The sequence below is a fragment of the Globicephala melas genome, chromosome 15, assembly GCF_963455315.2.
Source record: "Globicephala melas chromosome 15, mGloMel1.2, whole genome shotgun sequence".
Taxonomy (NCBI): Eukaryota; Metazoa; Chordata; class Mammalia; order Artiodactyla; family Delphinidae; genus Globicephala; species Globicephala melas.
The window spans coordinates 77,938,151-77,965,499 of NC_083328.1; the positions used below are offsets into that span (position 1 = coordinate 77,938,151).

Consider the following 27,349-nt stretch of genomic DNA (forward strand, 5'->3'; position numbering starts at 1 on the left):
AACCAGACATGTTTGGCCCCATGGGAAAAGGCAAGGAGTCATCACAAATCTAGCTCAAAAGTACATATTTTGACTAAGACTTGTGTTAAGTCAGTTCTCATGGTACAACATTTTATAATCCCTTTCAAGAACATTACCCTTACTCTCTTCACATCAGCAAAACATCTCACATGATGGTCTAAAGAAGGAACAAACCTGTGAATGAAACCCCAGTTCAAGATATTCGTTTGCCTTGAGTGTCTCCTGCAGTGATTTTGCCATCTTCTTGCAGAACCTTAGCATCTCGGGAAGTCCTACATCCTCTCCTTCCCTGACCGTTCTCGTTCTCCTAAACGTTCCCAGACAAACCAGAGCTCTCTCAGTACCTTGGAAGCAAGATTATCCTTGACTCTTCCTTATCTGTCACAATCTATTCATTATCACAGGTCAGCAAACTTGTTCTGGAAAGGGGTGGATAGTAAATATTTTAGGCTTTGCAGGCCTCACAGTCTCCGTTGCAACTATTCAACTCTGCTGTTACAGCCACAGATGATACATAAAGGAGTGGGTGTGCTAGTGTGCCAATAAAACTTTATTTGCAAAAACCAGCTGCTGGTCAAATCCCATGGGCCATAGTTTGCCCACTTCTGGATTACATGACAGCCTCAATTATATACATTCTCTATTTCTCCTAAGGGAAATGTGAAGACAAAATATCCTAAGGTATCCTGGGAGGAAGTCCAGCTTTCACAAGGTGATTCTGTTTAAAAGATTAAAATAATGGACAGGGCTTCCCTGGTGGTGCAGTGGTTGAGAATCCACCTGCCAATGCGGGGATACGGGTTCGAGCCCTGGTCAGGGAAGATCCCACATGCCGCGGAGCAACTAAGCCTGTGCGCCACAACTACTGAGCCTGCACTCTAGAGCCTGCGAGCCACAACTACTGAGCCCACGTGCCACAATTACTGAAGCCTGTGCACCTAGAGCCTGTGCTCCACAAGAGAAGCCACCGCAATGAGAAGCCCGTGCACCGCAACGAAGAGTAGCCCCCACTCGCCGCAACTAGAGAAAGCCTGTGCGCAGCAATGAAGACCCAATGCAGCCAAAAATAAATACGTTTTTTAAATTATAATAAATAAAATAATAGAACATAATGCAGAAAACTAAGATAAAATATTAGCCAAGGAAAAGGTCACTCAAAATTTCCCTGAACCTGGAAGCCAGAAAAATATCACTTCAAATTCATGCTGAATTTGCACTTTTAAGTCCCAACAGGTTTTCTCCGTGTTTTAGTGTAGACTCTGAACATTCATAACAAAGGTAAATCCCCATATAGTCCTTTTCTCATGACAAGAGTTCAATGAATGCATTTGAAAATTAACTCGCGTTTTCCAAAATGTAAAATGTACACCTCTGGTAATAAGTGAAAAGACTTTAAGTATATGATTAATGAATACTTTTTATTTAAATTGTCCATTTATTTATTATAAAATTTATTTTAACATGTATTTTAAAAATATTAACTGCCACATGGAAGCTATTACTTCACTGATGCTGCTTAGGACAAGCTAAAGAGTATGATTACATTTTTAAGTGAATGATATAAATAAAATTACTAAAGAAAAATAATATTAGAGATGACCAAAGTATGGAAAAATTGTGAAAAAAATAAATTATTCTTTCTTAGGAAACACTGGATTCAGTGTTTCCTGTCCCACCCTGCCTATTCAAGTACTGGACTAACCACCTGACGAAGATTGGTACCCTGGGATATGTTTTTGCTTATTTGTCTGTTTTGCTTTTTTCATCTCTTTTACCTAGCACAGTGCTTGCTACATAAAAGGCCCTCAAAACACAGAATGAGCAAGTAAACTAATTAAGTTGTCATTCAAGTTATTAGGTTAATTTTGAGTCATGGAAAGTAATCTGACACAAACTCAAGGATATAGTATTTCAGAGGCTCCTAAGCACAGTCAGAAGTTCACAGAGCGGAAGAGATGCGCTTGTTTAAAATCAGTCAATTAGAAGTGGACAGTCTCTTGGGATGTCTTTGCCAAGATAAGCCCAATGGTGCCATAAATCAGGCTGTCTAATTGAAACAATGTTTTAGGAATTAAGCAGCAATTAAATCAAATGAGGAAGTTTCTAAGGGACACCTTTGACACAAGGGGGAAAAAGTCAAAACAACCCCAAGAGTCTATGGGGAAACATGGTTTCCTTCCAAGGGGCCTTGCTGGTTAATAATTATCAGAGACATCTGTGATTAAAATCCTCTTCCTTCCAGAGGCTTTACGATCTTGCCATAGACTTCTCACGTGTAAGATCGTAAGCCAAAGTGGGAAAATCACTGAGGTGTCAAAAATGTAGCAAACCGTGGAAAAAGGGACTTGGAAAGGGAACAGGTAGCCAAAAGTTTGGGCCTGTCGAAAACTAGTTTTGAGAAAGCAGTTCCCGAAACAGTATAATCTGTGTCTGTTTACCCAGTGAAAGTAATTCAGGTCATTTCAACATCAATGTCACCAACTTCAAGGAAAGCCCAGTTTGAAGGCTGGTAAAGTGTGTGTGTGCGTGTGTGTGTGGTGGTGTGTTATGAAAGGGTCATCTAAAACTTGGTAAATTCTTCCATACCAGTGTTTTCCAAAAATGTAGGCCTGTTACTACTATCTGCAATAGAGGTGATTTTAGGTAATAGGTAATATGTGGCAGGGGTGGATTTTCTTTAGCAATTATGTACTATTTTGTATAATTAAATAAAAATACATCTCGTGCATCCATATGTATTATTATGAATTATTCCTTAGAATGAGGTGAAGTTTCCTAAAAGTATGTTAATTTTTCTGAAAGGAATATCAAGGAAATAATTGAACACAGGGGTAGCTCTCAGACATGGCAAAATTCAAGAAAGTTGTTTCCCAAATTGTTGAGGGTTGTGAAGCCCTAATCTGTACAGAGCTGTGACTGTTTCTTGCATACAGTGCAAAAGAGTGGTCCACAGCCTTCATTTAATAAAATCTAATGAAAAGAGTAATAGATGTAGAGGATGGGTATACAGATTCACTTTTCAAGCTTAGATTAATCCTGGTTAATTATCCAATCGATTGGTTTGATTAGAAGATTCTTGAAAAATAACCTTCATCGCTAACATTTAACTGGGCACGCGGATAACCTCTTTTTTGCGGATTTAAGAGGGATTATTTACGTGAAGCTTCAAAAGAGTGACAGTTGCGCACATTTCTGTCTTTTTAACAATAATGACTATGATTATTATTATATTATTAATTTTATTAGGAAATCCTCTCTATCTCAAACAACTAGGAAGTATTTATAATAAAAGAGATACTATCATGATGACTATGCTGGTCTCATCAATTCAGATTCTATTTCAAACCCATCCTATGCAGACTCTTGTGTTCATAGTTCTAACCCAGGATCCAGCATTTAGTAGCTGTGAAATTTTGTGTGACTCATTTATTCACTAGGCCTTGATTGTATCATCTGTAAAATGAGGATAATAATTCCCACCTGACTGACGATTAAATCAGAGGATGCAGACAATGTGTATAAAATACCAAGTGTGAAGCAGGTCCACTGTACATACTAACTCTTCTTCAGAGAGAATCAGCACATAGCAGACCTTTGATTATTCAAAAGATGGGTTGTAAACCCTTTAAGGATACCAATACCACGCAAAATCCCCTCCACGGATCTTTGATTTCTTGACTTAGAATCATCACTCTCTAGACCTTTCACTTTCTCTTTACCGCCATTGCTCACTTTAATAGCTGACTTCCACTGGGCAGTCATTTTCACAAAGGAACAATGCTTTCGCGCTTGAAGAGTTACATATGTGAGGATGAATGGAGAACCACAGAGGCATGGCCATCGGGAGACGTACATCCTGGCTGACCCTCCAGGTTCGCCGCTGGCTGGGTGGCTTGCTCTTTCCCATATAACCTGGCTTGCTTTCTGCCAAATTCACAAATGAGCTGCAACTAAATCACAAATAGGAGCATGCCATGGACATTCAAGGTTGTCCCTAAATACCTAAAACTGTAAACTGTCAAATCTGTGATTGACAGAGGTCAACTGTATTTACAAGTGCCCCATAACGTAGAAAATGAACGCATTTGCTTGCCAGTAAAAGCCCGTCATCTCTAATTTTCTGTGATGATCCAACTGGTATTGGCATCCTGAATCCCCCTTTCTTTCTTTTCCCCTTCCTTCCTTCCTTCTTTCTTTCTCTCTTTCTTCGTTGACTGTTTACTGCCATGCCGTATGCTTGCTCCACGGTGGGAGAAACAAAGCATTCAATGCACAAGGCGGGTACAATTTTCACAGAGCACAACCTCCAGTGTGTGAAATGTATAATCTGCTTCATGTTTATCCTATAAATTGATTTAATTCTTTCTTTGAGCCCGCATTACATCTGGAGGGGAAAAACATACCTTAGTGAACGCAGGGTCTTCTCAGTTAATCCACGGGTTTCCCGCTTGCCCTTCTCTTGTTGCTTCCAAGTGCTAAGGGATTTATGTAGCGTCGATTCATGGGGGGAATTGGGGGTTGTTCTTGTCCTGGGTTTTCATTCCCTCCCGATAACCTCTGGTGTCTCTATCTAGTCCTGATTGGTCCATAGTAGAGATCACTCCTTCCACGCTGGCCTCCACTGAGATGTCCACGACCCCAGATCCATACAGCCATCCGCTGTCCCATCTCCTGGTCCCCTGTGAGCACTCACTTTGTCAGCCAGCACTTTCTTCTTAGTTAAGTTCTGCTCTCTTCTGGGACTTCGCTGGCGGTCCGGTGGTTAAGACTCTGTGCTTCCGCTGCAGGGGACACAGGTTCAATCCATGGTTGGGGAACTAAGATCCCACATGCTACGCGGCACAGCCAAAAAAAAAAGATAAATTCTGTATCTTTCTGGGAGACAAGGGAAATGTTGACAGTTTCCAAAAACTGCTCTCAGACCATGAAAATCAAGACAGGGCTGGCTCACAGCCTGGTGGTGGACGGAGCTCCGAGGGCCTTCCCAGAGCTGCAGAGAACGAGTCTCCTTTTGAATATTCATGTCTACCTGGGGGGACCCTTTCATTCCCTACCTAGATCTAACCCACTGTGAGGGTGGAATAGGTCAAACGTCAGAGCCCCTCCTCCGAGACCCACCCCACCATCTTTTTTTCCTGCTTCTTGAGATACTCCTTTTTCTCACCAAATCCTGACACTTCCTACCACCTCTGATGCTGAGATTGGGGATGATGAGGAGAAAGACCAGCTCAGAAAGTATTTTATCAAATCGATTGTTTATGTCAGGCCCTTGGCGCCCTTGAGTTCCTCTGGGACTGTCCCCCAACCAAAGGGGAAGAGTCAGAGGGGTTAAAGGATCTGGAGAAAAGAAGAAAAAAATCAATGAATCATCCCAATGTTATCCCACCACCTGAGCCAGCACAGCACAGGTGCTCAGGTGTGGGTGAGCACGAGGGGCCCTAGGGAACCCAGACAGCTGTGGGGGGTGGTCAGACGAGACCAGAAATAGAAGGTGAGGATGATGATACTCAAGGTGCTCTCCTTCAGCCCTGATGCCCTTTGCCAGGACTGTGTGGGTCCTTTGAGTCTGCAGTTCTGTCGGCCCTGCAGAGACTTGAACCATATAGTCACACAGGATTCACAGTAACTACATATGTGACCTCCGAGCCCCAAATTCTCAGGGCCAGAGAGAAAACCTGCATGAGGAGAAGGACAAGGTTCTACAGCTTGAGTTCAAGACACTACTTCTCCACCTCCCAGTTTTAATGACCTTGGGCAAGTCCCTGCTGCTTCCTCAGCCTCAGTTTCCTTATCTGTAAAATGGGATGCTAATCCTTACTTTACAGGGCTTTTGAAAGACTATCTATGAAAATGCTTTGTACACCAAAAAGACTACACAAATATTAGGCATCATTTTACTTATGGTTTGCAATCAGCCTGAATACAGCCCTAATCACATACCCCTAATCCTGGCATCTACCCTAGAAGTTCAGTGGGGGCTGATGAATCTATATGACTTTTAGTTTTATAACTGCCTGACTGTTTCTTACAAAAAACATGCACAATTCCCATTTCCTCCTAAATACCTCATTTATTTAAGCTTGCTAGTTATTTCAGTTCTGGAAGTTTACCATGTAAATGATTGGCTGTTCCCTTAATACAATTTCGGGAGGTATCTAAAAAGCGTAGGCTTCCTGAAGAAGGCAGATCTGATATTTGCAATTTGAAGTGTTCCCAGAACAATCCTCAGGATGACATGGGGATTCCACCTGAGACTCTGCGTTTCACCCTTTTGCTGTATGGGAAACCTGAACCAGTTAGCGATGCCCCTGGGAAGGCTCCTGTGACCTTGACCAAGGGGAGGTGTGAGAGTCAACCAGATTCCCTGAGGAGCCGTGAGATGGAGGGATTTCTTCCAGAAATACAGGGAAATTTATGCCAGGAGCTCACAGTTGGGAGCTGTGAGTTGGTTCTTGCTTACAGACAAATAGCAGGAAGGGACGAAAGGGGCAGAGAGGAAGCCATTCATTACTGCAGGCGAGAGATTTGACTGGGGCTAGAGACCCCAGAAAGAAGGAAAGCAAAAGTGCAGCCCCCAATGGCTTCGTTTTTTGGGTTTTTTTGCGTTATGCGGGCCTCTCACTGCTGTGGCCTCTCCCGGCTCCGGACGCGCAGGCTCAGTGGCCATGGCTCACGGGCCCAGCCGCTCCGCGGCATGTGGGATCTTCCCGGACCGGGGCACGAACCCGCGTCCCCTGCACCGGCAGGCGGACTCTCAACCACTGCGCCACCTGGGAAGCCCCCCCAATGGCTTCGTGAATAAAGCCATCCTCTTCTAGCCACGTGCGGCCATATTTATTAAATCAAATTAAGATTAGAACACAGCGTCTTTAAGAATTTTATTCTTTGGTGGAGAGGGTGTCACACGGTGCACATCTTCTTTCTTTATGGCCTCACTCTTGTGACACTCCCGCAATCCTGCCAGAGTAGTAGCTGTGAACAGTGTGCTGCATTTGCCATCACCGGTCCTGACCACTAATCCCAACCTTACCGCTTCCCAGCTGTGTGACTTCAGCAAAGGAGCCTGACCTCTCTGGGCCTATGTTCAACAATACAAAATGATTGTGATGCCTGTTTCACCTGTTTGTAAGTAAAAATACTCCCTGACCAGAAAACAGATGACTTAGTAATGGGCCATGTGGTGTCTGTATTACTCAGTGTCCTCGAATTAACTTTTTTTTTTTTTTTTTTTTTTGCGGTACGCGGGCCTCTCACTGCTGTGGCCTCTCCCGCTGCGGAGCACAGGCTCCGGACGCGCAGGCTCAGCGGCCGTGGCTCACGGGCCCAGCCGCTCCGCGGCATGTGGGATCTTCCCGGACCGGGCCACGAACCTGCGTCCCCTGCATCGGCAGGCGGACTCTCAACCACTGTGCCACCAGGGAAGCCCCCTCAAATCAACTTTTTAGCCTTAAACAGAGTTTACATCTAATGAAAAATAAAGGAACCAATCCAGGAAAAGTATTCCACGTGCCACAGGAATAATGTGGAAGCAGGAGGCAGAAAGGAGATAACCCTTTCTGAAAAGGGATTTTTATCGCTTTGGAATGTCACTTCACTGCCTTCTGATAGATCAGCTTCTCAAAAATAAAAAAAAAGAGGAAAACTCAGGAGTTAGTATTGCACACACACCCTGGCTAAGTAGATAGGTTCGGCCTCACAAGAAGAAAAAGGCTAATTAATGTGTGATCATGATATACTCCCAAGGACCAGTCCCGTGCTCCTCTGTGTGGTAAAGGACAGCCCCATGCTTACCGCGAGAAGAGGATGGGCACACATTCTCCATTCCTGGGGCTGACAAGCCTTTCTCACAATTCATCCTTAATATTTTACTTATCTCCCTGTCACCACAGAGGCGTTTTTAAGGTCACCAGTGGACGCTGAGCTCTAACCCAGGGTCCCCAAACAGAGCCAGGCAATAACTGGTCCGCAGGGAGCTTCTTCCATTCATTCCATCAATTTCATGTACCTCTTCCTCGGCCGCTGGGCTAGGTGCTAAGGTTAACTAGGAGGGACAAAGCCCAGGCCCTGCCTGAGGCAGGAAGGAGCTCGGAGCTTTTGAGATTCTAAAAAGCAAGCTCCAGAGCTAGAATCTAGGGAGCAAAACAGGAGAGTGGCCCAGACAAGCGGGGGAGGAAAGCGCGGACCACATCACACTGGACAAAACGGTGTCGCCCCAGCCCATAGCGTCAGCCTCCCCCCAGTCTTTCAGAGGATATTTCATCCTCGGCACTCACCAGCCTCTACAGGAGCCTGCCTTTTCAGCATAGGAGGAGGCTGGACCCACCGGCACGTACAGCTCGTGTCTCAGCGTGGCCTGAGACTCAATTGCAATGACAAGGCTCTGTATTTATATAACAAGCCTTGCTCCAGTATTTTTAGGCCTACTGTTTAGAAACACACGGGGGGGTGGGGGGGGGGAGAAAGAGAATAAATATGGAAATCAAATGTAAAAACTTCTGGCTCTCGCAACCAGCTTCCTGGGGGAATTTTCCTCTGTGTTCTTTCCACTTCTTCCACTCAGCGGAATGACTGCTAGTCATTAAGGAAACCTGTGAGGAGCTCACGGTACAGGAATTGTACACCGAGGCTCCCATCCTCATTTGCATATCCCAGTTTTTGATTGGCAGCTGTACATGAAATGCCATATCAGTTGAAAGTATGTTGTGAGCTGGCACTAATGATCCTATAGCTCCAGGGAAACCTGCCATATTGTAATTTGGCTATCAGGCATGAAAGAAATAATTCTAAGTGCCAGGAGTGCAAGACTGAATAAATGTTTCACTGCTGCAGGTTGCCAAGGGTGACACTTCTGATTTAGTATAAACGAATGCCCCGTTGCCTTTGGGGTACCGGGAGTTTGCATTGTATCTGAGCTGTGTGTATAAAACATTAGTCTAAGAAAATGGCTTCGGTGTAAGATGGGAAACAGAGGCCTGCTCCCAGAAGGCGGCAGAATGTTTACAACTAATCACTGGATGAAAGGATTTTGCTACCTTCTATAATGACAGGCAAACAGGATTTGCTTTTCCTGAGATGGAGAATAATGGTTATGTGAACTCTGCCTCGCCTCGCCTTTCTTTTTTTTTTTTTAATGAAATGCTCTTTTGTAGAGAAAATCACATCTGTTTCCTTTTATATATGAAAGGGTTATAAATTCTTTTTTTTTCCTCCCTCTGTGTGAATAGCCCACTGGTGTACCTTGGAATTAAATAACCCTTTCTGATGTCATCCGGATTTCAGAGGTCTGGAAAGATGGCTGTCACTTCCTTCTTCCTGGCTTCTGACTTCATACATTTACCTCTACACAGAGGCTTTAGAAGTGACGAGGATCACTTTTGCTTGAATTTTCATTAAGGTCCCAATGCTAATTTCAAGCATATCTAGCTCCACGGCGTCTCACTTTCCGTTACGAAAGCCCCCTGCGTCCACCGTGTGAAATGCAGAAAATGGTTGTCTAAGAGCAGTGCCTTTACTGGAAGAAACGACCCAGGAAGTTTTCTCCTGTCCGTGGTCTCAGCTGACCATCTGGATCCTGGCTTCAGGATCCTGTTAAGATCTGGGTTTTTTTCCCCTTGATTCTGTGTGGGCATATTCTTCAGAAATGGTTTCTAGCTTTGGACTTTCTTCCTTGGACGTCTTTAAAGTACAGATTCAGGAACTGTTAGGACAGAACAGTGGTCATAGAAAATGCCACGGTCATTTTGCTCTATAGGCAAAAGTCATTGGCGGGGTAAATCAAATCAGAGTTGGAGGATGTCCAGACATCTTGTTCTCAATTCTCCATTTGGGAAAAGACCAACCTGACTCTTCACTCTCCTCTTGTTTGAAACACCATTATTGCAATTTTCTTACATGCTGATGGATTTGGCAAAAGTGGTAGTGAAAAGCTAAGGGTACATTAAAAGAGAAAATTAAGAGTATGGTCAGATTTACCCATCTCTACCAAACCAACTGAGAAAACTCCCTTCATACCAACCCCTTGAGCATTTCCACAGTTGCCATCTTTCCCCTCTACTTTTAGAATGTTGTAAAGACTCAATAACACAACAAATACTTGTTGGGCATGTCCTATGTGTTGAAGAATAAGTTATATGCTTTTAATACACTACACAGATCCCATAACCTATAACATCTTACAATGTTTCTATTCAGTAGGGGAAGAATTTTCAAATTGGAAGTAAGATGCAGGAGATGTTAATTAAAATTCACATTTTTTTATGCCTTCATTTGACACGCAAATTATTGGACATTTGCTCTGTGGCAGGCTTTTAGGAGACAAAATAAATGAGGCAGGGCCCCTGTCCTCAAGTAACTCATAGGCCAATGGGAAATGCCCACCAAAACACACACACAAACAAACAGGCACTTAGAGGGTCATGAGAAAAAATGGGTCAAAAGCTCGAAAATTGTGGTCACAAAAGAAAATGCCAGTTTAGAAATACACAAAGCAAGTGTCCAAGCTCTTCTCTAGAACTTTCAAAGAACAGTGTAGGAAAAATTTTTTTTTCTTTTCTTTTCTTTTGTGCCTATATGAGATGATGGGTGTTACTGTGCTTATCATTTCATGGTGTATGTAAGTCAGATCATGATGCTGTCCACCTTAGACTTATACAGTGCTGTATGTCAATTATATCTCAATAACACTGGAAGAAGAAAAAAAAGAACAGTTAGATTTAAATTTAAATTCAGAAAACCTCACTGTGCACCTACCTATGTTCCAGGTTCTATGTTTAGGTACTTTCACAAATGTTATCTAGTTTAATTCTTCCAATGGCAAATTATTCACTGATATTAAAATTACAGAGGTTCAGTGTTAAAATGAAGTAAACCCTGCAGGCAAGCAGAGACATACTGTTCCCCATTTGTGATCAGAGATTTTCTAAAATTACAAATGTTTGAAGGTCCAGACATCCGCATGTAGATTTCCCTAGTATTCCTTCCTTCAGTGTAACTCATTACTTCTTAAACATTAGCAGGCATAAAAAATGACGAAACAGAGTTGACTCTACAAAACTCTATATTTAAGGCGGATTTAGGGGATTTCCCAAGGGTAATTTTGTTCTGTGCAGTTTCTGCTTGAAACCCTACCTTAGAGACTAACCCCTACGTGATATTGTCTCCACTGCCTGTCGAAAGGGTCATGAGAGCCCAGAGGAAACTGTGTCTAACTCCACATTAGGCCTAGAGGAGGGGTAGTCATGGAAGACTTCACTGAGGAGGTGGCTTTCCATAATGGATAAATTAGGAGAGAGAATTCCAGGCAGAGTGACCAAGACAAGCAAATGCCAGGAGGTGACAGAGCATGCAGGCTTTGGGTTGAAAGACTGAAGGCAAAGTAGTGAGAAATGGAGCTAGAAAGGTAGACAAGTGGCCATGCTCTGCTGTTTGGACATTACTGGGTTGGCTACTTGCTTGTTTCAAGATCTCTAGATCTGTGGTTTTCAGCTAGGGTGAGTTGACCCCCAGGGGACGTTGGACAATGTCCAGAGATACGTTAGTTGTCACAAGAGAGAGAGTTGGTATTGGCACCAGGGGTAGAGATCAGGGATGCTACCAAATATCCAACGATGCACAGGACAGACCCCCATGACAAAGAATTGTCTGGTCTGAAATGTCATAGTGCTAAGGCTGCAAAAGGCTGCTCTGGACCACTTGCTGCTAGACCGTTGCCGGAGTCTTGGAGGTAAATGAAAAGCTGGTTTAAACTTTGTACCTTGGAATAAGGATGTCTCCGGATAAATATTTATTTGGAATTCCTGTTTCCTTTTGAGCTGGGTGAGGGGTTAGGCAGGGGAGAGAGTGACTTTAGAGAGAAATATTAACCTTGCAAATGTGCACATTTTCAATTCACATCCTAGTGACAGGCTACAACTTGTAATCAGTATAAAATGATTTTCCGGGAGAGTAAATGCTTATTTTCACTGTCTTGATGTTGGCACTGGATTACTTGGTATTAATCCCAGAGTGACACAGTCACATTTGGAAGCTGTGAGATTTATTTGGATGTCTTGTGAGGCCAGGGGCAGCCTTCATTTTACATCCTTGATCTTGGAGAATTTAAATCATAGAGCTGCTTTTCTCTGAACGCCAGGGGTGTGAAAAGGAAGTTATCCACCAAGGACAAATTCCAAGAGCCATGCAAAGCCCAGAGAAGGGAGGGGGATGTTGCCGTATACATTATCAGCCCCGTGCTGAGCAGCAAACAACAGGCACTTAGTAAATACCAGCTGTGTGCTTTTCGCCGGGCACAAGAGAGCAACAACTCTGAGACCTATATCCACAGGCTTCGCCGGACATTTTTCCAGCCTCTTCTCCCACATGTGCCCACGCTATGAGGCTGTGCTTGCTCGGTATAACTGTTCTGACCAAATTTGCCATTGTTAGCTCTTATGCATAGCTTTTATCTAGAGCAGAGGCCAGCAAAATTTTCCATAAAGGGCAAAATAGTAAATATTTTTAGTTTGCTAGCCATATGGTTTCTTTTGCAACTACTCAGCTCTGACACAATATGAAAGCAGTCACAGATGATACGTAAACAAATGAGCATATTTGTTTCCAATAAATATGCTGTGTTCCAATAAAACTTTATTTACAAATCAGGCAGCAGGACTGGATTTGTCCCGGAGGCTATAATTCACCAGCCCCTGATGGAGAGTAGCATATTTTAAAGACGTTGCCTTACAAATATTTAAGTGATCCTATTAAGAATCATACAAATTTTCTTATGTTTTGACTCAATAATTTGACATTTCAGGATCCAGTCCTAAGAATATCTTTGGATTTTCACATACAAGTTTTTGTACAAAAATGTTCACTATAGACATACTTAAAATAATAAAAACTTGGAAGCCATTTTATTGGTCAACAATGGGGCCTCAGAGAAATCTTGTTGCATTATGGAACAATGGAATTTGGGGCAGTCTTTGAAAATGATCATTCTGAAGAGTCTTAATGATGTATACGATGTGAAGTCGAGAAAAAGTGAGATAGAAACTGTGCCTAGAGTTTCATTCCAATTAAGTTTAAATCTGCATATTCATAGAAAAAGACTAGAAGGAAATATACCAAATTGTTAACTATGGTTATCTCTGAATGGTGAGATTACGGGGTGATTTTTCTTAAAATGAATCCCAGCATGGAGTTATTAAAAGAGGGCAAGTGTAGGCATCCAACAGGTTTAGCTTTGCTACTTCACTGCCTTGGGCAGGTGACCTTTACAGGGTTACTTCAGTTCTCTGAGCCTCATTTTACTTCTTTGTAAAACACATGTAGCTTCTAACTTGCCAGATTGTTGTGAAACTAAATAATGTTATATATATAAAATGCCCAGCAGAGTGCTTGTAACATAGTACATACTCAACAAATGGTAGCTGTTAATATCATTATTCTTTGTTCTAAGCAGTTTTGTATTTGATTGTAGCGATGGTTACACAGATCTACACAAGGGATAAAACTGCACAGAACCACACACACAAAAATCTAAAAATTGTCAAAACTAAGGTCTGTAGCCTAGTTCACAGTATGTACCAATTTCAGTATCCTGGCTTTGATACAGTACTACAGCTATAAAATTGATGACACCACTGGGGGAAACTGGGGTATGCGTATATGGAACTCTATTTTTGCAGCTTACTGTGAATCTATAATTATTTTACATTTAAAAGTTTTAAAAACACGTTAAATCTTTTAAAAATTCCAACTGCTCCCATAATTCACATTTGTTTTCTTTTATAAGAGGTAAACCTGAGGTGCTGAGAGACTGCTCTTCTTCAGGTCAATCAGAAAATCAGCAGAAAAAAAAAAACAAGTCACCGAACATCCAGGACTCTTCCCAGATGCTAGCCCTGGCTCACAAGTTGTCCTGTGTTTTACGAGGTTGATGTTTCCTCAACAAGGAATGTGGCCTCTGAGGTTTAAGGGGAAACTGGTTGTCCTTCATATTCATATTAGTTTTATTTTTTCACATGAACTATTAAAACTGAAAATAAGTTTTATATAAATTGAGAAAACTGGCTTAGAGTTGGTAGAGTTAAAGCTATCTTTGCCAAAAACTCAATTCGTTAATTCAACGAATATTTGCTGAATGTCTGCCATGTGTAGGCACTGTTCTATGTGCTGGAGATGTGCTAGTGAACTAGACTGATCCAGTTTCTTCTCTTGAGAGGGATGCAGTTTAAGTCAAAAAGCTGTCAATTACAGCCTGAGCTCTCCCACTTGCTTACCATGTGCCTTAAAAAGCTACCTGGGTGTTAACCTCCTCTATAAAATACGTTTTTGGCCTTGTATCATGATGACAAACACACATACTCCCTAACTCTACCTCTTGTACCTAAGGCAGACATCACTAATCAATCACAGTATTCTTTTTTTTTTTAACATCTTTATTGGAGTATAATTGCTTTACAATGGTGTGCTATTTTCTACTTTATAACAAAGTGAATCAGCTATACATATACATATATCCCCATATCTCCTCCTTCTTGCATCTCCCTCCCACAATCCCTATCCCACCCCTCTAGGTGGTCACAAAGCACCGAGCTGATCTCCCTGTGCTACGCGACTGCTTCCCCCTAGCTATCTATTTTACATTTGGTAATATATATAAGTCCATGCCCTCTGTCACTTCGTCCCAGCTTACCCTTCCCCCACCCCGTGTCCTCAAGTCCATTCTCTATGTCTGCGTCTTTATTCCTGTCCTACCCCTAGGTTCTTCCTTTAAAAACTAAAAATAGAAGTACGATAGGACCCAGCAATCCCACTACTGGGCATATACCCTGAGAAAACCATAATTCAAAAAGAGTCATGTACCGCAATGTTCATTGCAGCTCTATTGACAATAGCCAGGACATGGAAGCAACCTAAGAGTCTATCGACAGATGAATGGATAAAGAAGATGTGGCACATATATACAACGGAATATTACTCAGCCATAAAAAGAAATGAAGTTGAGTTATTTGTAGTGAGGCGGATGGACCTAGGGTCTGTCATACAGAGGGAAGTAAGTCAGAAAGAGAAAAACAAATACTGTATGCTAACACATATATATGCAATCACAGTATTCTTTCTCACTGAGTTTCAAGGAAGACACAGACTTTGAATCCTTCAGAACAAATTGGCACTATTGGCATTTGGGTAGGTAATTCTTTGTTGTAGAAGGTTGGCCTATGCACTGTAGGATTTAGCAGCACCCCTGGTCTCTACCACCTAGATGCTTGTAGCATACCCTGCCCCCATTCCTGTTGTAATGTCTCCAGGTATTGTCGGGAGAGGAAAATCACCCCAGTTGAAAATCACTGCTCTAAACGCTACCATTGATTAAAGCTTACAACTAACAAAAATGATTTGCCATCTCAGGACCAGCTAATTTCTTCAGATCTCTTCTGACCCTTATAGTCTATGATTCCATCAATTTAGAAAATGTGAACCACATTTCTTTATCTAGAGGAAACCAAGTTTTTTGATAAGGAAAATGAGGTGCAAAGAGGTTAAGTAACTTGCCCAGGTTGCATAATTATTCAGAGCAAACTCAAAATGCAAATCTACAACTTCTGAACCCAACAAGCCCTGTCCATTGTGTACTATGGTTTTATCACCAATGACTTGAGCTGAAAATCCAGACAACCCAGAAGGCATTCAGGACCATGCACTCATCAGGAAGTATTTGTCTCTAAGATATGGACAAATCAGCACTTTTCACTAAAGAAACCAATCAGGAGCAGGGCCTCATGGGTAACATGAATAAAAGAGGGACCCATACTCTGCATTCAGGAAGCTTCCTAGAGTATGTGTGTGTTGAGGGATTGGGGTGAATACATACATAAATTCTAGTGCAAACATCAGCTCATTAAGGTCAGGCCCGTTTTGACATGGGTGCTATACTAGGAGAAGTGCCCATCCATCATATAAAGATGTCTGTAGAACAATATAAATCCTTACTGCAGCCTCTCCCAATATGCCAAAAGGGTGCGAACATCCATTCATTACAAACTGCTTTTTGATTCTTTTTATTCATCCACTTCTTGCAAAGCTCCACTTTTCATGAAATACCAACTTGTCCCTAGCAACTCACCCAAAAAGTGCTTCAAAATCCCTTCGAAGCCCAGCCTCCTGTGGTTCTGTTTCTCTTTGCCACTTCCCTCACCTTCCAGTTGCCTTTCCACATGTAATTTTTCTGCTTTTCTTTTTTAACACATTCATTGATGCTTTTTTTTTTCTTTTTTTTTTTTCTGCTGCAAAGCTTGTGGGATCTTATTTCCCTGACCAGGGATCGAACCCTGGCCCAGAGCAGTGAAAGTGCCAAGTCTTAACCACAAGACCACCAGGGAATTCCCTAACTTCTCTGCTTTTTAATTGTAAATGAATCAAGATAGCATTGGCTCCTTTTAATATTCCCCTCACCCATTTCCCAGATTTAAAAAACAAGACCAGGATCCTGCTGGTAGAGCAAAGTTCCCTTGAGCACACAGGGAAGGCAGAGAAGCTTTAAATCCTATTGTGGGAAGGAGAGTTCAGTCCTATGTAATAGAAGGTGAATTCATGTAAAGAATACACACAGATATCATTCAACCAGATTAATGAAATAATACCTGCCAAAGCACATCAGAAAGTGTAAAGCACAATATAAATATATGGTATTGGAGAAGCAGTTTCTGGAATAAGAAAAACGTGACTTTTAGATGAATCTTGAAGAATTGATAGACTCTGGACCCGTGGGATGAGAGGTGATGAGCGTGCGAAGGAGAAGCAGGTCCGGAATTCAACAGCAGCAGGTGCAAAGATCCTGTGCAGGAAAGGGTTGAGCATATTCAAAGAGCCTGTATCAGTCCTTAAACTCAGGCTTCTTAAGTTTATTTCCTGTCTGGGGCATTCTGTGACACGTTTCCAAATGGAAAACTCATTCCCAGTTGAGCTAGCCAAATGAATAAATAATGCAGAAATTATTAAGACATTTTCCAGAGGACCCCAGCATTTCCTGTCTTGACAATGGGGCTGGATTTGACACTGGCTACCTCAAGAGGTTAAAAATAAAATCTGTGGCCAATCCAAACTTCCCTTCTAACGGTTTTTCAATAATCTAAGATTGGGCTGAGAGACAATACCTGTAACCAACTTCTTCGGACCATCTTAACATCAGTCATTAAGTCATGAGCATGACCAAGTGGACGTGCCATCAGCTAATCACCGTCCTGGGCTGTGAGAATAGGAAGGAATATGGAAATAAATGATGACTTCGTTGGTCAAGCTACAGGATGTTAAAAGAAGAGGGGGCTTTTAAAAATGGAAATGTTCCAGTAACACGCTAGATGACTTTGGGTTCATCAGACAAAGTTAATCAGTGCGAAGGATCTTAAAGGGAAAAAACAAAAATATTAGCTCACATGTGTGCAGTGTTTCCTGCATGCCAGCTACTACCTAGTTTATCCTACCTCGTTTATTCCTGAAAATGACCCTAAGAGATGCACGTACTTATTTCCACTGTACAGATGAACAAACTGAAGTGGAGGAAGTCAGGTGACTTGCCCAAGGTCACACAATGGGTAAGAGAAAGAATCAGCGTGTGTATTGTCTAAAAAGCCTCCAGAGACAGTGATCAGGAGAGAATATTGAGAAAACCCCTGCCCCTCAGACCCTAAAAACCACAGAAGCCAGAGCATAACTACTTCATCGTATCCAGGAAGAGTGGTTGTCTCATAACAAATGGTGGCAAAACAAGGGCTCAGACAAGGGTGTCTCACTCACAGGAATCAATCAGCCTCCTGGGCATGAGTTTTCTCATCTGTACGATGGATGTCAAACTATCTATTTCCCTAATGAAAAATTATCTAGGGAAGCTCTTCAGAAAGTAATAGCATGGTTAAAAAATAATAATTATATTTATATATATATATATTGCAATTAAGAGTATCTGAAGTCAGACAAATTGATTTGAAATCAGCCCTACCAATCATTATGAGTCTTATCTATGGACAATTTAGATCCCTCCCTAATTATCAGTGTTTTCACCTGGAAAATGAGAATAAGACTCAAACCTATCTCATGGGCTTCTGGTGAAGATTAAATAATACTATGTATGCAAGGACAATATCCTTTGCACTATCCTCTGCACACAGTAAATGCTCAATAAATATTAAATAATAGTAATAACAATAAAGAAATCATAGCTACAACATGTTGTGCTTAATTACCACAAGGTTGCAATACCTATTCTGATGAACCAGAGCATGATAGCTTGAGTAAGAAATAAAATAAATATGCAAACGACGAAACTTTCACCTAATAACGTGACCACTCCCCAAGTTTAGCATATTACTGGAAGTCACTGATGGAGCACTGCCCATTATTCACGATCCGAGCACTAAGGAACCATGCATAAAGGAGCAGAGTCCCTGCTAACAGCAGATTCACCCATGATAATTTAAACTTGTTTGTATGGAAATCAAGGACGAATCTTTGAAGTGAGCTTTAATGAGATTCTGCTTGATCTTCAGTGTATCCCGGGAGAAAGAGTTCAGTTTTTCCGCCAGCATCCGGCTCTTGCTGGTGGCGTGTAGGAAAGAAAGGGCGGGCTTAAATTATGAATGGCCCGTCTTTGTGGTAACAGGTAAGGAGCAGGGGGTGCTCATCCGGAGGCACCGGGGAGATGGAGAGAGACACCCCAGCTCTCCTCCAAGGTGGTTTCTGAATCAGAAACTTACAGAAGGGCTTGGGGGACGGGAGTCTCAGAAGACATTCCTCATGGAAAGGAGAGTGTTACAGACCCTCGGAGATAGAAATGAACCAGTGGGTCCCGGCGGGAGATGCTGGTGTATCAGCATGGCCCCCGCACCTTGTCATACTCCACGGTGCAGAATCCCACGCCTGTGCCAGCGGAGACCTGGCAAACAGTTGGCACTGCCCAGCGACTGCTGAGCTGGCCGCGGCCAGTGTCTGAAGAGGGCTGGTGTTTGGTCAACTTGGCCTGACTGTCAGAAGCTCCCAGGAAGTGAGTCTGTGTTTTGATTGTCAGGTGAAGAGTTTCTTAAATCGGTGGTTTAGGAAAAGTTCGATTCAAGCCGTGGGCGAGGTCCACCTCCCTGGGTGGCCGTTGGATGTGTGACGGGGAGACCGTGGTGGCCGGGCACAGGCTGGCCACACACTGTACAGCACTCAGCACGTGGCAGCTGCCATTTGTCCCCTTTTTACCTTTAGCATCGACTTAGGGCTTTTTCATGTCTGCGGCCTTTCAGGCTGAATTAATCATAGCTAAGCCTCTGAGACCAAGTGCTTGTTGAATTCCTTCTGTGGTTTCCACAGAGAGACACAGCATAACTTGAAGCACGATGCACAACGCGTGTTGAAACTTTCTCTGCAACATGGTCCTCGCTGGGGACTCTGCTTACATTATCTCAATTGATCCTTACCATAGCCCTATGGGGAAAAATATGCTTCTTTAGTCCCATTTTGCAGATGAGAAAACTGAGGCCCATGAGGTGCAGTTACTCACCCAAGGTCACAAAGCCAGGAAGCAGTGGGAACTGGGATTTTGAAGCCAACACCTGTTTGATTCCTGGGTCCACTCTCTTATAATCATGCTCTGTCCTGCCTTGCCCTCAGCTGCTTGCCTGATAGAAGGCTGCCCTGACCTTAACTGAACTCTCAGCTGGGCACAGTGAAGGGGAGGTGCTCCATACACACTAAGGAGTATATGTCAATCCCTCCCCAGTATACAGATGTATTTACTACAGATGTGCTGGGAACTCCAGCACACAGCAGACCCGAGCAGGAAGGATACTTTCCTGACCCCCGTCACCCACCTCAGCTGTCACCCACATGCAGACAGGAATTCAATTCTCAGCCTATTTCATCTTGATTTGCTAAAGAAAAACCTCCCATTTTTAAGCCAACACGTGCTGAGCACTTACTTATCCCATGCCAGGCACTATGCTAAGAGGGTTCCGTGCATTCAGTCATTTAATTCTTAAAACTCTTATTCCCAGTTTACCAACGAGACTATTGAGGCACCTACGAATTAAGTAACCAGCCCAAAAACATGCAGCTGGTGAATGGGGCACCAGGATACACCCCTGCATCGTTCCTGTGATGGGTGCGTGTTTCCCTCTATGTGCCTCATGCTGTTCTCAGCCTGGGAATCCAGCAGTGAGCAAGACAGATCGGGTGCCTGCCCTCAGGGAGCCTGTGTTGTAGAGGGGAGAGACGGGCTACAAAGAAATATACATCTGCCACAATAGATGAAGAAAATAAAGGCAGAGGAAGGACCTAGAAAGTAAAAGACGTGGGAGGGGTTGCTGGTTTACGGGGCAACCGGTGAAGGCTGCCAGAGGTTATTTGAATTGATATTTGAGCCGACACCTGAGGAACAAGGGAAGTGGCAGAAACATATTTCAGAGAGGGGGATTGTCACGTGCAAAGGCCCTGGGGCAGGAATGAGTTAGGGTTATTAAGAAAACATCAGGAAAGCCCTTCTGCCCCAAGTGGAGTTGAGGAAGTGAGTGAGTCAGAAGGGTGAATCATGCAGGGGCATGTCCAACTCGACAGAATATGTATCCTGTTCTTCTACCCACGACACTGTTCTTCATCTCCAAACCTGCGCAATATCAAATCCATCGCTAAAATCCGCTCTGCCTGAGGGTCCTCCCCTCTACCTGAATCCCTGAGTCCCTCTTTCCTTTATGTTTAGATGATTACCAAACGTAGAGGCTCTGGAATCCATTCTCTTTTAAAATCATTTGAATTAAACTAGGATAAATGTCCACCAAGAGATGAGGAACAGAGAGGAACTCTCTGAGAAGCATCCTTGCAAGGTACATGTTCATATTGACAGATGTCCCCGCTGACAGAGATGCCAGTGTGCATGGGGTGAGAATATCATGTAAAGGGGGCATCAGTGTCGCTGCTCCCACAGAAACTTTTCCATCTCCAAGAGCTATAGAATTAGAATATGCATTGGTACTTTTAATACTGAAACAAATCAATAGCAAAGTTGCTACAGTAGCTTCTCATTCAAATATATGAGTCAAATATTTCTAGCTGAAGGTCTGAGGCTCTGGGGTTCCTTGTGGCATTCTACTCCCTCTTAGAACAGTTACCCAGGTCTAATTTGGTTATTTCCTTCCGCTGAGTAGATGTATTCTTTTCACATTTGATTACTTGCCACAGCCATGAGCCAAAAAAATTATAATTAAATAAAATAAACAGGTCATGGGATGAGTCTTGGAAGAAAAGGTTGTCTTTTAATAATCAAAATCTTTATTCATTTCATCTCATCTTCATGCTAAAATGCTGAGAGAACTGGATTTTTAGAACATGACTTGGTCTTTGAGCTCAGAAAAAAAAACACATTCTCCCATTTAATCTGGCCTTGACTCTGTGTCTTCTCAATGACAACTTTCAGCTAATCACCTCAGTGTCTTGGGGATAGCCTTTTTTTCTTCCTTTTTTTTAAAGAGCAGGACTGAAATTTCACTGTATTGAACATAAACGGGAAAAAGTACATGGTAGAATAAAACTTAAAATGTTTTTATGGAATTTTTATTCTAAGGCTGCCTGTAATGGAGCTGACCTCATATTCACCTAAGGTTTGTCTGGCTCTGAGTTCAGATTTCATGCCAATTAACATGTTAATGACATATATCATTTAAAGAGCCCATCATAACTTTTATCACACCATGTTACATCTATTTCCTTGTAATTAAATCAGAATTACAGGGTGTAATTACTTTTCTTTTCCTGAATACTCATGCCTTTTCAGACATTGAAATTCAAGTACAAGTACTAAAAGACACTTGCAAGTAACAACCTAATAAAAATATTATCAATTAATGAACGTGTTGGGTTTCTCCTATTATCTGGTTTCTTTCTGACAAATCCCTTTCTCCCCCTGTGCTTTGGATGACATGTTATGTTTGGTTGTATCCAGTCAAATGCCTCATAAGTTCTCTAAATCCTCAGGGCCCTAGTCTCCATTAATATGCCATGTTCTCACACGTAAATATAATTACATACAATTATTAGGGAAAAGGATCAGATACGGTTTATTAAGGAAATATCCTATAATTACCCAAGTCCAAGACTTCCCTTTACATGCTAATTCAACCAAGGGTTGGGGTCTGCAATCACTCCACCTGCAAAACGGCTATTGACTTTGATTTCACTTTAGGAAGCTGATAATTCATGGCAGGACCGGAAAGGGATATACCTTGTTATGTCCTTGTTTTAAAGACATAACTATAATAACTCTAGAAAGAGTATGGACCCAGAAGTGATCATCTGGCCACTTCTGGTCTTCCAAACCCTTCTAAACATCGAACTGAAAACTTAAAGTTACATCACACTTAATTTTTGAACCTTGTTGTAACTTCAAGGGATAGCTAAGAACATGCACCTAACATACAAGCATGTGATCTATAAGGATCTGTAAGAATTACATTGGCAGAATTACCAGGGACTAACACATATTATTGGAGGAACTGGGCACTGAAAGATGAGTAGAAAAGCAACTCCTTTGTTGTCAGATCAATTCAATCATTCCTTTGAAAAGTACTTATTGAGCATCTATGGTGTGCTATGTACTGTTCTAGGTATTGGCAATTAATAAGATGGTCAAGGTCACTGCTATCCAGGTGCCAACATCCTAGGGAAGGAAAACAGACTGTAAACTAGTAAACAACAGAACGAATAAGAGAATTACATCTGGTGATGGGAGCCAAAATGAAGAGATAACAGAACAAGGTGATGTGATAAAAAGTGATCGTATTTGGGGCGGATGAGTTTAGACGGATTGTCAGTGAACGCGTCTCTGAGGTGCCTGATCTTTGAGCTGGGGCCCCAGTGATGTGAAGGAGACAGTCAAGGGAAACTCGGGAGGCACAGAACCTCCAAGTGTCAAGGTCCTAAAGGGAACAGAGCATGATGTTTTGCAAGAACACAGTGGGTAGGGATGTGGCTAGAGCACAGGGAGCAAGAAAGTATAAAGAGGGAACCATTTAGGTAAAGGCTCAGTTACCCAGGGGAGCCATGAGAAGTCGTACAGATTTTGTTCTCAGAGTGACAGGAAGCAATGAGAGGGTTTCAAGCCAGGAAGTGACATTATCCGAATTACATTTTGAAAAGGATAGTCTGTGGCGTACAGCCCCGATTTGGAGGGGGCAGGAGTGGAAGCAGGTGGTCATTTAGGAGACCGTTGGTGTCTTCCAGGTGAGAAATGGCTCGGGTTTGAATTAAGGAGGGGCCAGTACAAAGGTACAGCCCCCGATGTGGCAGGTGGACCAACAGGAGCTACTCCGCAGGCTTGTGGCAGTGAGTAGGAACACCTGCATCTCCTGGCCGTTTGCTGAACAAATGTATTCTATCTAATACGCGCTGGGCATTGTTCTAAGCCCTGGAGATGCCGAACTGAACAAAACGGATGACATCCCTGCTCTCTCTCATGGACCCTAAATAAGGGAGAAGAGACATCCAACACAAAATCAAATAATTATATAAGAGTATGTCAGGTGATGATAGGTATCTTAAAGAAAACTAAAACAGGGCATAGGGATTGGGAAGGATGAAGAATGAGGGAAAGGAAGCAACTTAAGTATAGGTGCCCGGGAAAGGCCCCGCAGAGGGCACGGTGTCTGCTCAGACCTGAATGAGGCGCCGTCAAGATGTGAACCAAATGTCAGCCATGTCCCCGCATTTCCCTAAGCCTAACACGCCACCTCTAGTTTCACTTGATGCCAACCCCGAGCGGGACAGGGCACCACGTCAGTTTCCCTCACAAGCACCCTCCCTCACCAAAGCACCAACGAATGAGTAACGGAGATGGCAGTGAATTTCACAAGGGGAACACAGAAGTGGGGTGACTTCACCCTGCCCTGGCAACACCTGAGAAAGCCTCTCACACATTTCTCTGAAAACTCAGAGATTTCTTTTCTCCCCTCTCTGCGTGGGGCCCACAGCTTTCTCCTTGATTCCTTTTGTCCCCGCCAATGCCCAGTCCTGCTTTCTTTCTGCTAAGTGAAGCAATTCAGCTCAGCCCCAATTTCTCCCACAAACACTCCAACACGCTCAACAAAACAAGGCCTTCTCTGGAAAGGCGACCAGTGACCCTTTTCGCTCTCAGGAGACCTCATTTCCCCACTCATATCCCAAGTGGCTCAATAAAGTATTTCTCCTTAGAACACTCAGCGCCTTCACTGAGGGAAATTCTGGTGAATGCAAGTGTCACCTTGCGAATCGGTTATGGATCAGCCCAGCCCCACAGGCTCCCTTCTTACTAAGCCCAGGATGTGGAATTTCCTGTCCACGGAGCTTCTTCCTGTCCGTGGTTTCCTATGTTCCCTCTCTCTCGACCTGATAATCAGTCAGAGATGAGAAAGGAGCTGAATCCTTGCCTTGAACCTATGGACTGTGGTTTAGGCAGAGTTGGCTAACTATGAAAACCAGCAGAAAAGTTGTGCTGGGAACACAACCACACCCATTTCTCAGCAGATTGTTCATGGCCGCTTTGGGCTGAAATGCAGAGCTGAATCGTTCCACAGCACAAAAGCAGCCACATGCAATGAGACTGGGCACCGCTGTGTTCCAACACCACTTTATCTCTAGACACTAAGATTTGAATTTCACGTAATTCTCGCATGTCACGATATATTATTACAATTTTGATTTTTTTTTTTTTACCAAATTAAAAAGGTGAAAACGATTCTCAGCTTTCGGGCCTTACGGAAACAAGCAGCAGCGTGGATTTGGCCCATGGGCCTGCGGTTGCCACACGGATATGAGGGACTGTTGACAAACGTGAGGCTCTCTGGTTCTTGAATCAACCTCAGCAGCGCAAGTTGCCAGCATCCTCCTGAGGAGAAAGCCGAGCCGGTGTCCAGCTGTGCCTGGATCCTTCCTCTGCCTCCACGCTGCCAGCGCCTGGAATGCATGTCCTTCCACAGAAATGCATCCCCTTCAGTTCTCCAAGCCTGGAGCCTGAGCTCTTTGGGGAAAGGGGCTGCTTGTTCACCCTGAGATCTCCAGCATTCAGCCCTGAGCCCAGTGCCCAGAAGACACTCAAACCACATTAGCAGAGAGAAGAAACCAAGGAATGTACAAAAGACAGAGCATCTTTGTACCGTTCTCAAGCCGGTCTCCGATATTGTTCACGCTTATGATAAGATAAAGCCATCACTTACTAGCAAAATGAATAATTAACCATTTCTCAAAGCTTAGTGGGATGGACAACAAGGGAGACTGCTGTGAGCGATACGTCTAAATGACTTCCTGACACACAGCTCACAGCCTCCACTCCGCATGCAATATTTCCATCGATCGCCAAATGAGTTGAGGCCGTTTCCTGACAGTTTTGGGGGAAAAGGGGCAAACCGTTAGGCTCCTATTCTGTCTTCAGCATTTTGCAATTAGGAGCTGGTCTTGGGGCTTCCCTGGTGGCTCAGTGGTTAAGAATCTGCCTGCCAGTGCAGGGGCCACGGGTTCAAGCCTTGGGCCGGGAAGATCCCACATGACGCGGAGCAACTGAGCCCTTGCACCACAACTACTGAAGCCCACGCGCCTACAGCCCGTGCTCGGCAACAAGAAAAGCCACCACAATGAGAAGCCCGCGCACTGCAACGAAGAGTAGCCCCTGCTCACCGCAACTAGAGAAAGCCCACACACAGCAACAAAGACCCAACGCAGCGAAAAATTAATTAATTAATAATTTTTTTTTTTAAAAGAGCCGGTCTTGTTTAAAGTTCAATCTATCATTACCTTTAATATCGAGATAGGACGCTTTGATCCAAGTGGAATCTGACTGCCTGGTATAACCCAAAGGTAAGCTGCTTCCCAATGCATCCTTCACTCTGTACATCATCCAGGCCAGCTGATGTCTGTTTCAACCGAGCGGTGGGCTGTTCTCATGATGGTGCGATGGGGAACTGATGTCGCCTGAACTTTTCTGCAGTTGCTTCTTTTCCGACTGACAGCCTCGCCCAGCACCCTCGGCCTGCCTGTTCATCTCACAGAGAGGGGGCCCCGGTTCCCTCTCTTCTGATTAGCTTGGGTAATGATTGGGATAATTTAGGACTTGCACTGCATGATCATCTGTACAGTTACAAAAAATAAAACATTTTAATATGAGCAGTCACTGCATGTTTACTGTATCATATTGCTGAGAGCTGAGCGGATGCCAAACGCTCTAACACAAGGGGAGATGTGAACTCTAGAATGATGACACTAATGAGGAAATTACAAAAGGCCCAACAAATGGCATTTGTGTTAAATCAATAATGCTCTGTTTGTTTTTTTTAATTCTAATCTTTCTTCAAAAAAGAAAATTATCTTTCTAAACAGTTGACGATTCCTATTCTTGCTCGTCTTCCTGAACATAATTAAAAACATGTTGTGGTGTCTACTTAAGACATCAACTTTCCCAAGGCTGTCTTGTCCACTGCGCTTTAAACAAAGACACTTGTTTTGGCATTGTTCCCTTAATTAATCATTGGAGGTTTTATTGCTGTACCAAAAAAAAAAAAAAATGTGTCTCTGTTTAATGATTCATCACAAGTCCAGTTTCTGCAGAACTTAATCAAATACAGAACCAACTTTCTAATCAGCTTAAATACCAAGAAAAAGTAATAATAATGCAGGCCGTGTTTTTAGGATGGTATTTGATAAGAAATGTTGGTATATGGCAACTTGTTAATACAGGTTGCTTAGGAATTCTTTCACGGAGTTGAGATGGGCCCTTTGCTTTTGGAGTTGAGGATGAGAGCTCTTTATTTATTGAGAAAAATAGAACCTTTGACGGCTCAGTGACTATCATGTAGCACTTGGGGCTTGCTGAGGAAGAGGTGAGGCTTCGAGGGGCCCATTGGAAAAGAGCCCAAAGAATTTCATATCTTCATATGCAAATTTTAAGGTTCACTCTGAGAATCAGCCCATGCATCACAGGGTAAGGTTGATTCCAGGAAGTGCTAAGTCTGCCGTTGCTGACTCTGATCAGGCCACGGATCCTTCCCTGCTTTCACTCTGCCTTGAAATCACTGGGATGCCTGTCCACCAAACTTCCCTTTTCCGGGCACTTCCCTGAGCATGACCCACACAGAAGTCCCTGATGCAAGAAAAAACAAAACAAACCGAGCCATCTCTAAATCGTACCAAGTCAGACCTAGGATTTTGAAAAAAGTCTCAATAGGAAAACAAAATTACTGGAAAAGGAGGTATCTCCTTTGAATTCAATCAACCTGCAAAACACATCCTTTTCTGGACTTGCTATTCATGACACCCCTGAAGAAGTTTTGAGCTGCTGAGCTTTTATTATTCT

The 27,349-nt window shown here is 43.1% G+C and overlaps 1 protein-coding gene across 1 annotated transcript in view; it reads left to right on the plus strand.

Annotated features, from left to right (window-relative positions):
- Window positions 1–25,688, plus strand: part of TSHZ2 (teashirt zinc finger homeobox 2) — a 399,520-nt gene extending 373,832 nt beyond the window's left edge. The window contains exon 3 of the mRNA XM_060285491.2: window positions 24,733–25,688. Within this exon, the coding sequence (XP_060141474.1) occupies window positions 24,733–24,821 (89 nt within the window). The 3' untranslated portion in view covers window positions 24,822–25,688. The remainder of the gene's footprint in view (window positions 1–24,732) is intronic.
- Window positions 25,689–27,349: the final 1,661 nt, after the last annotated feature.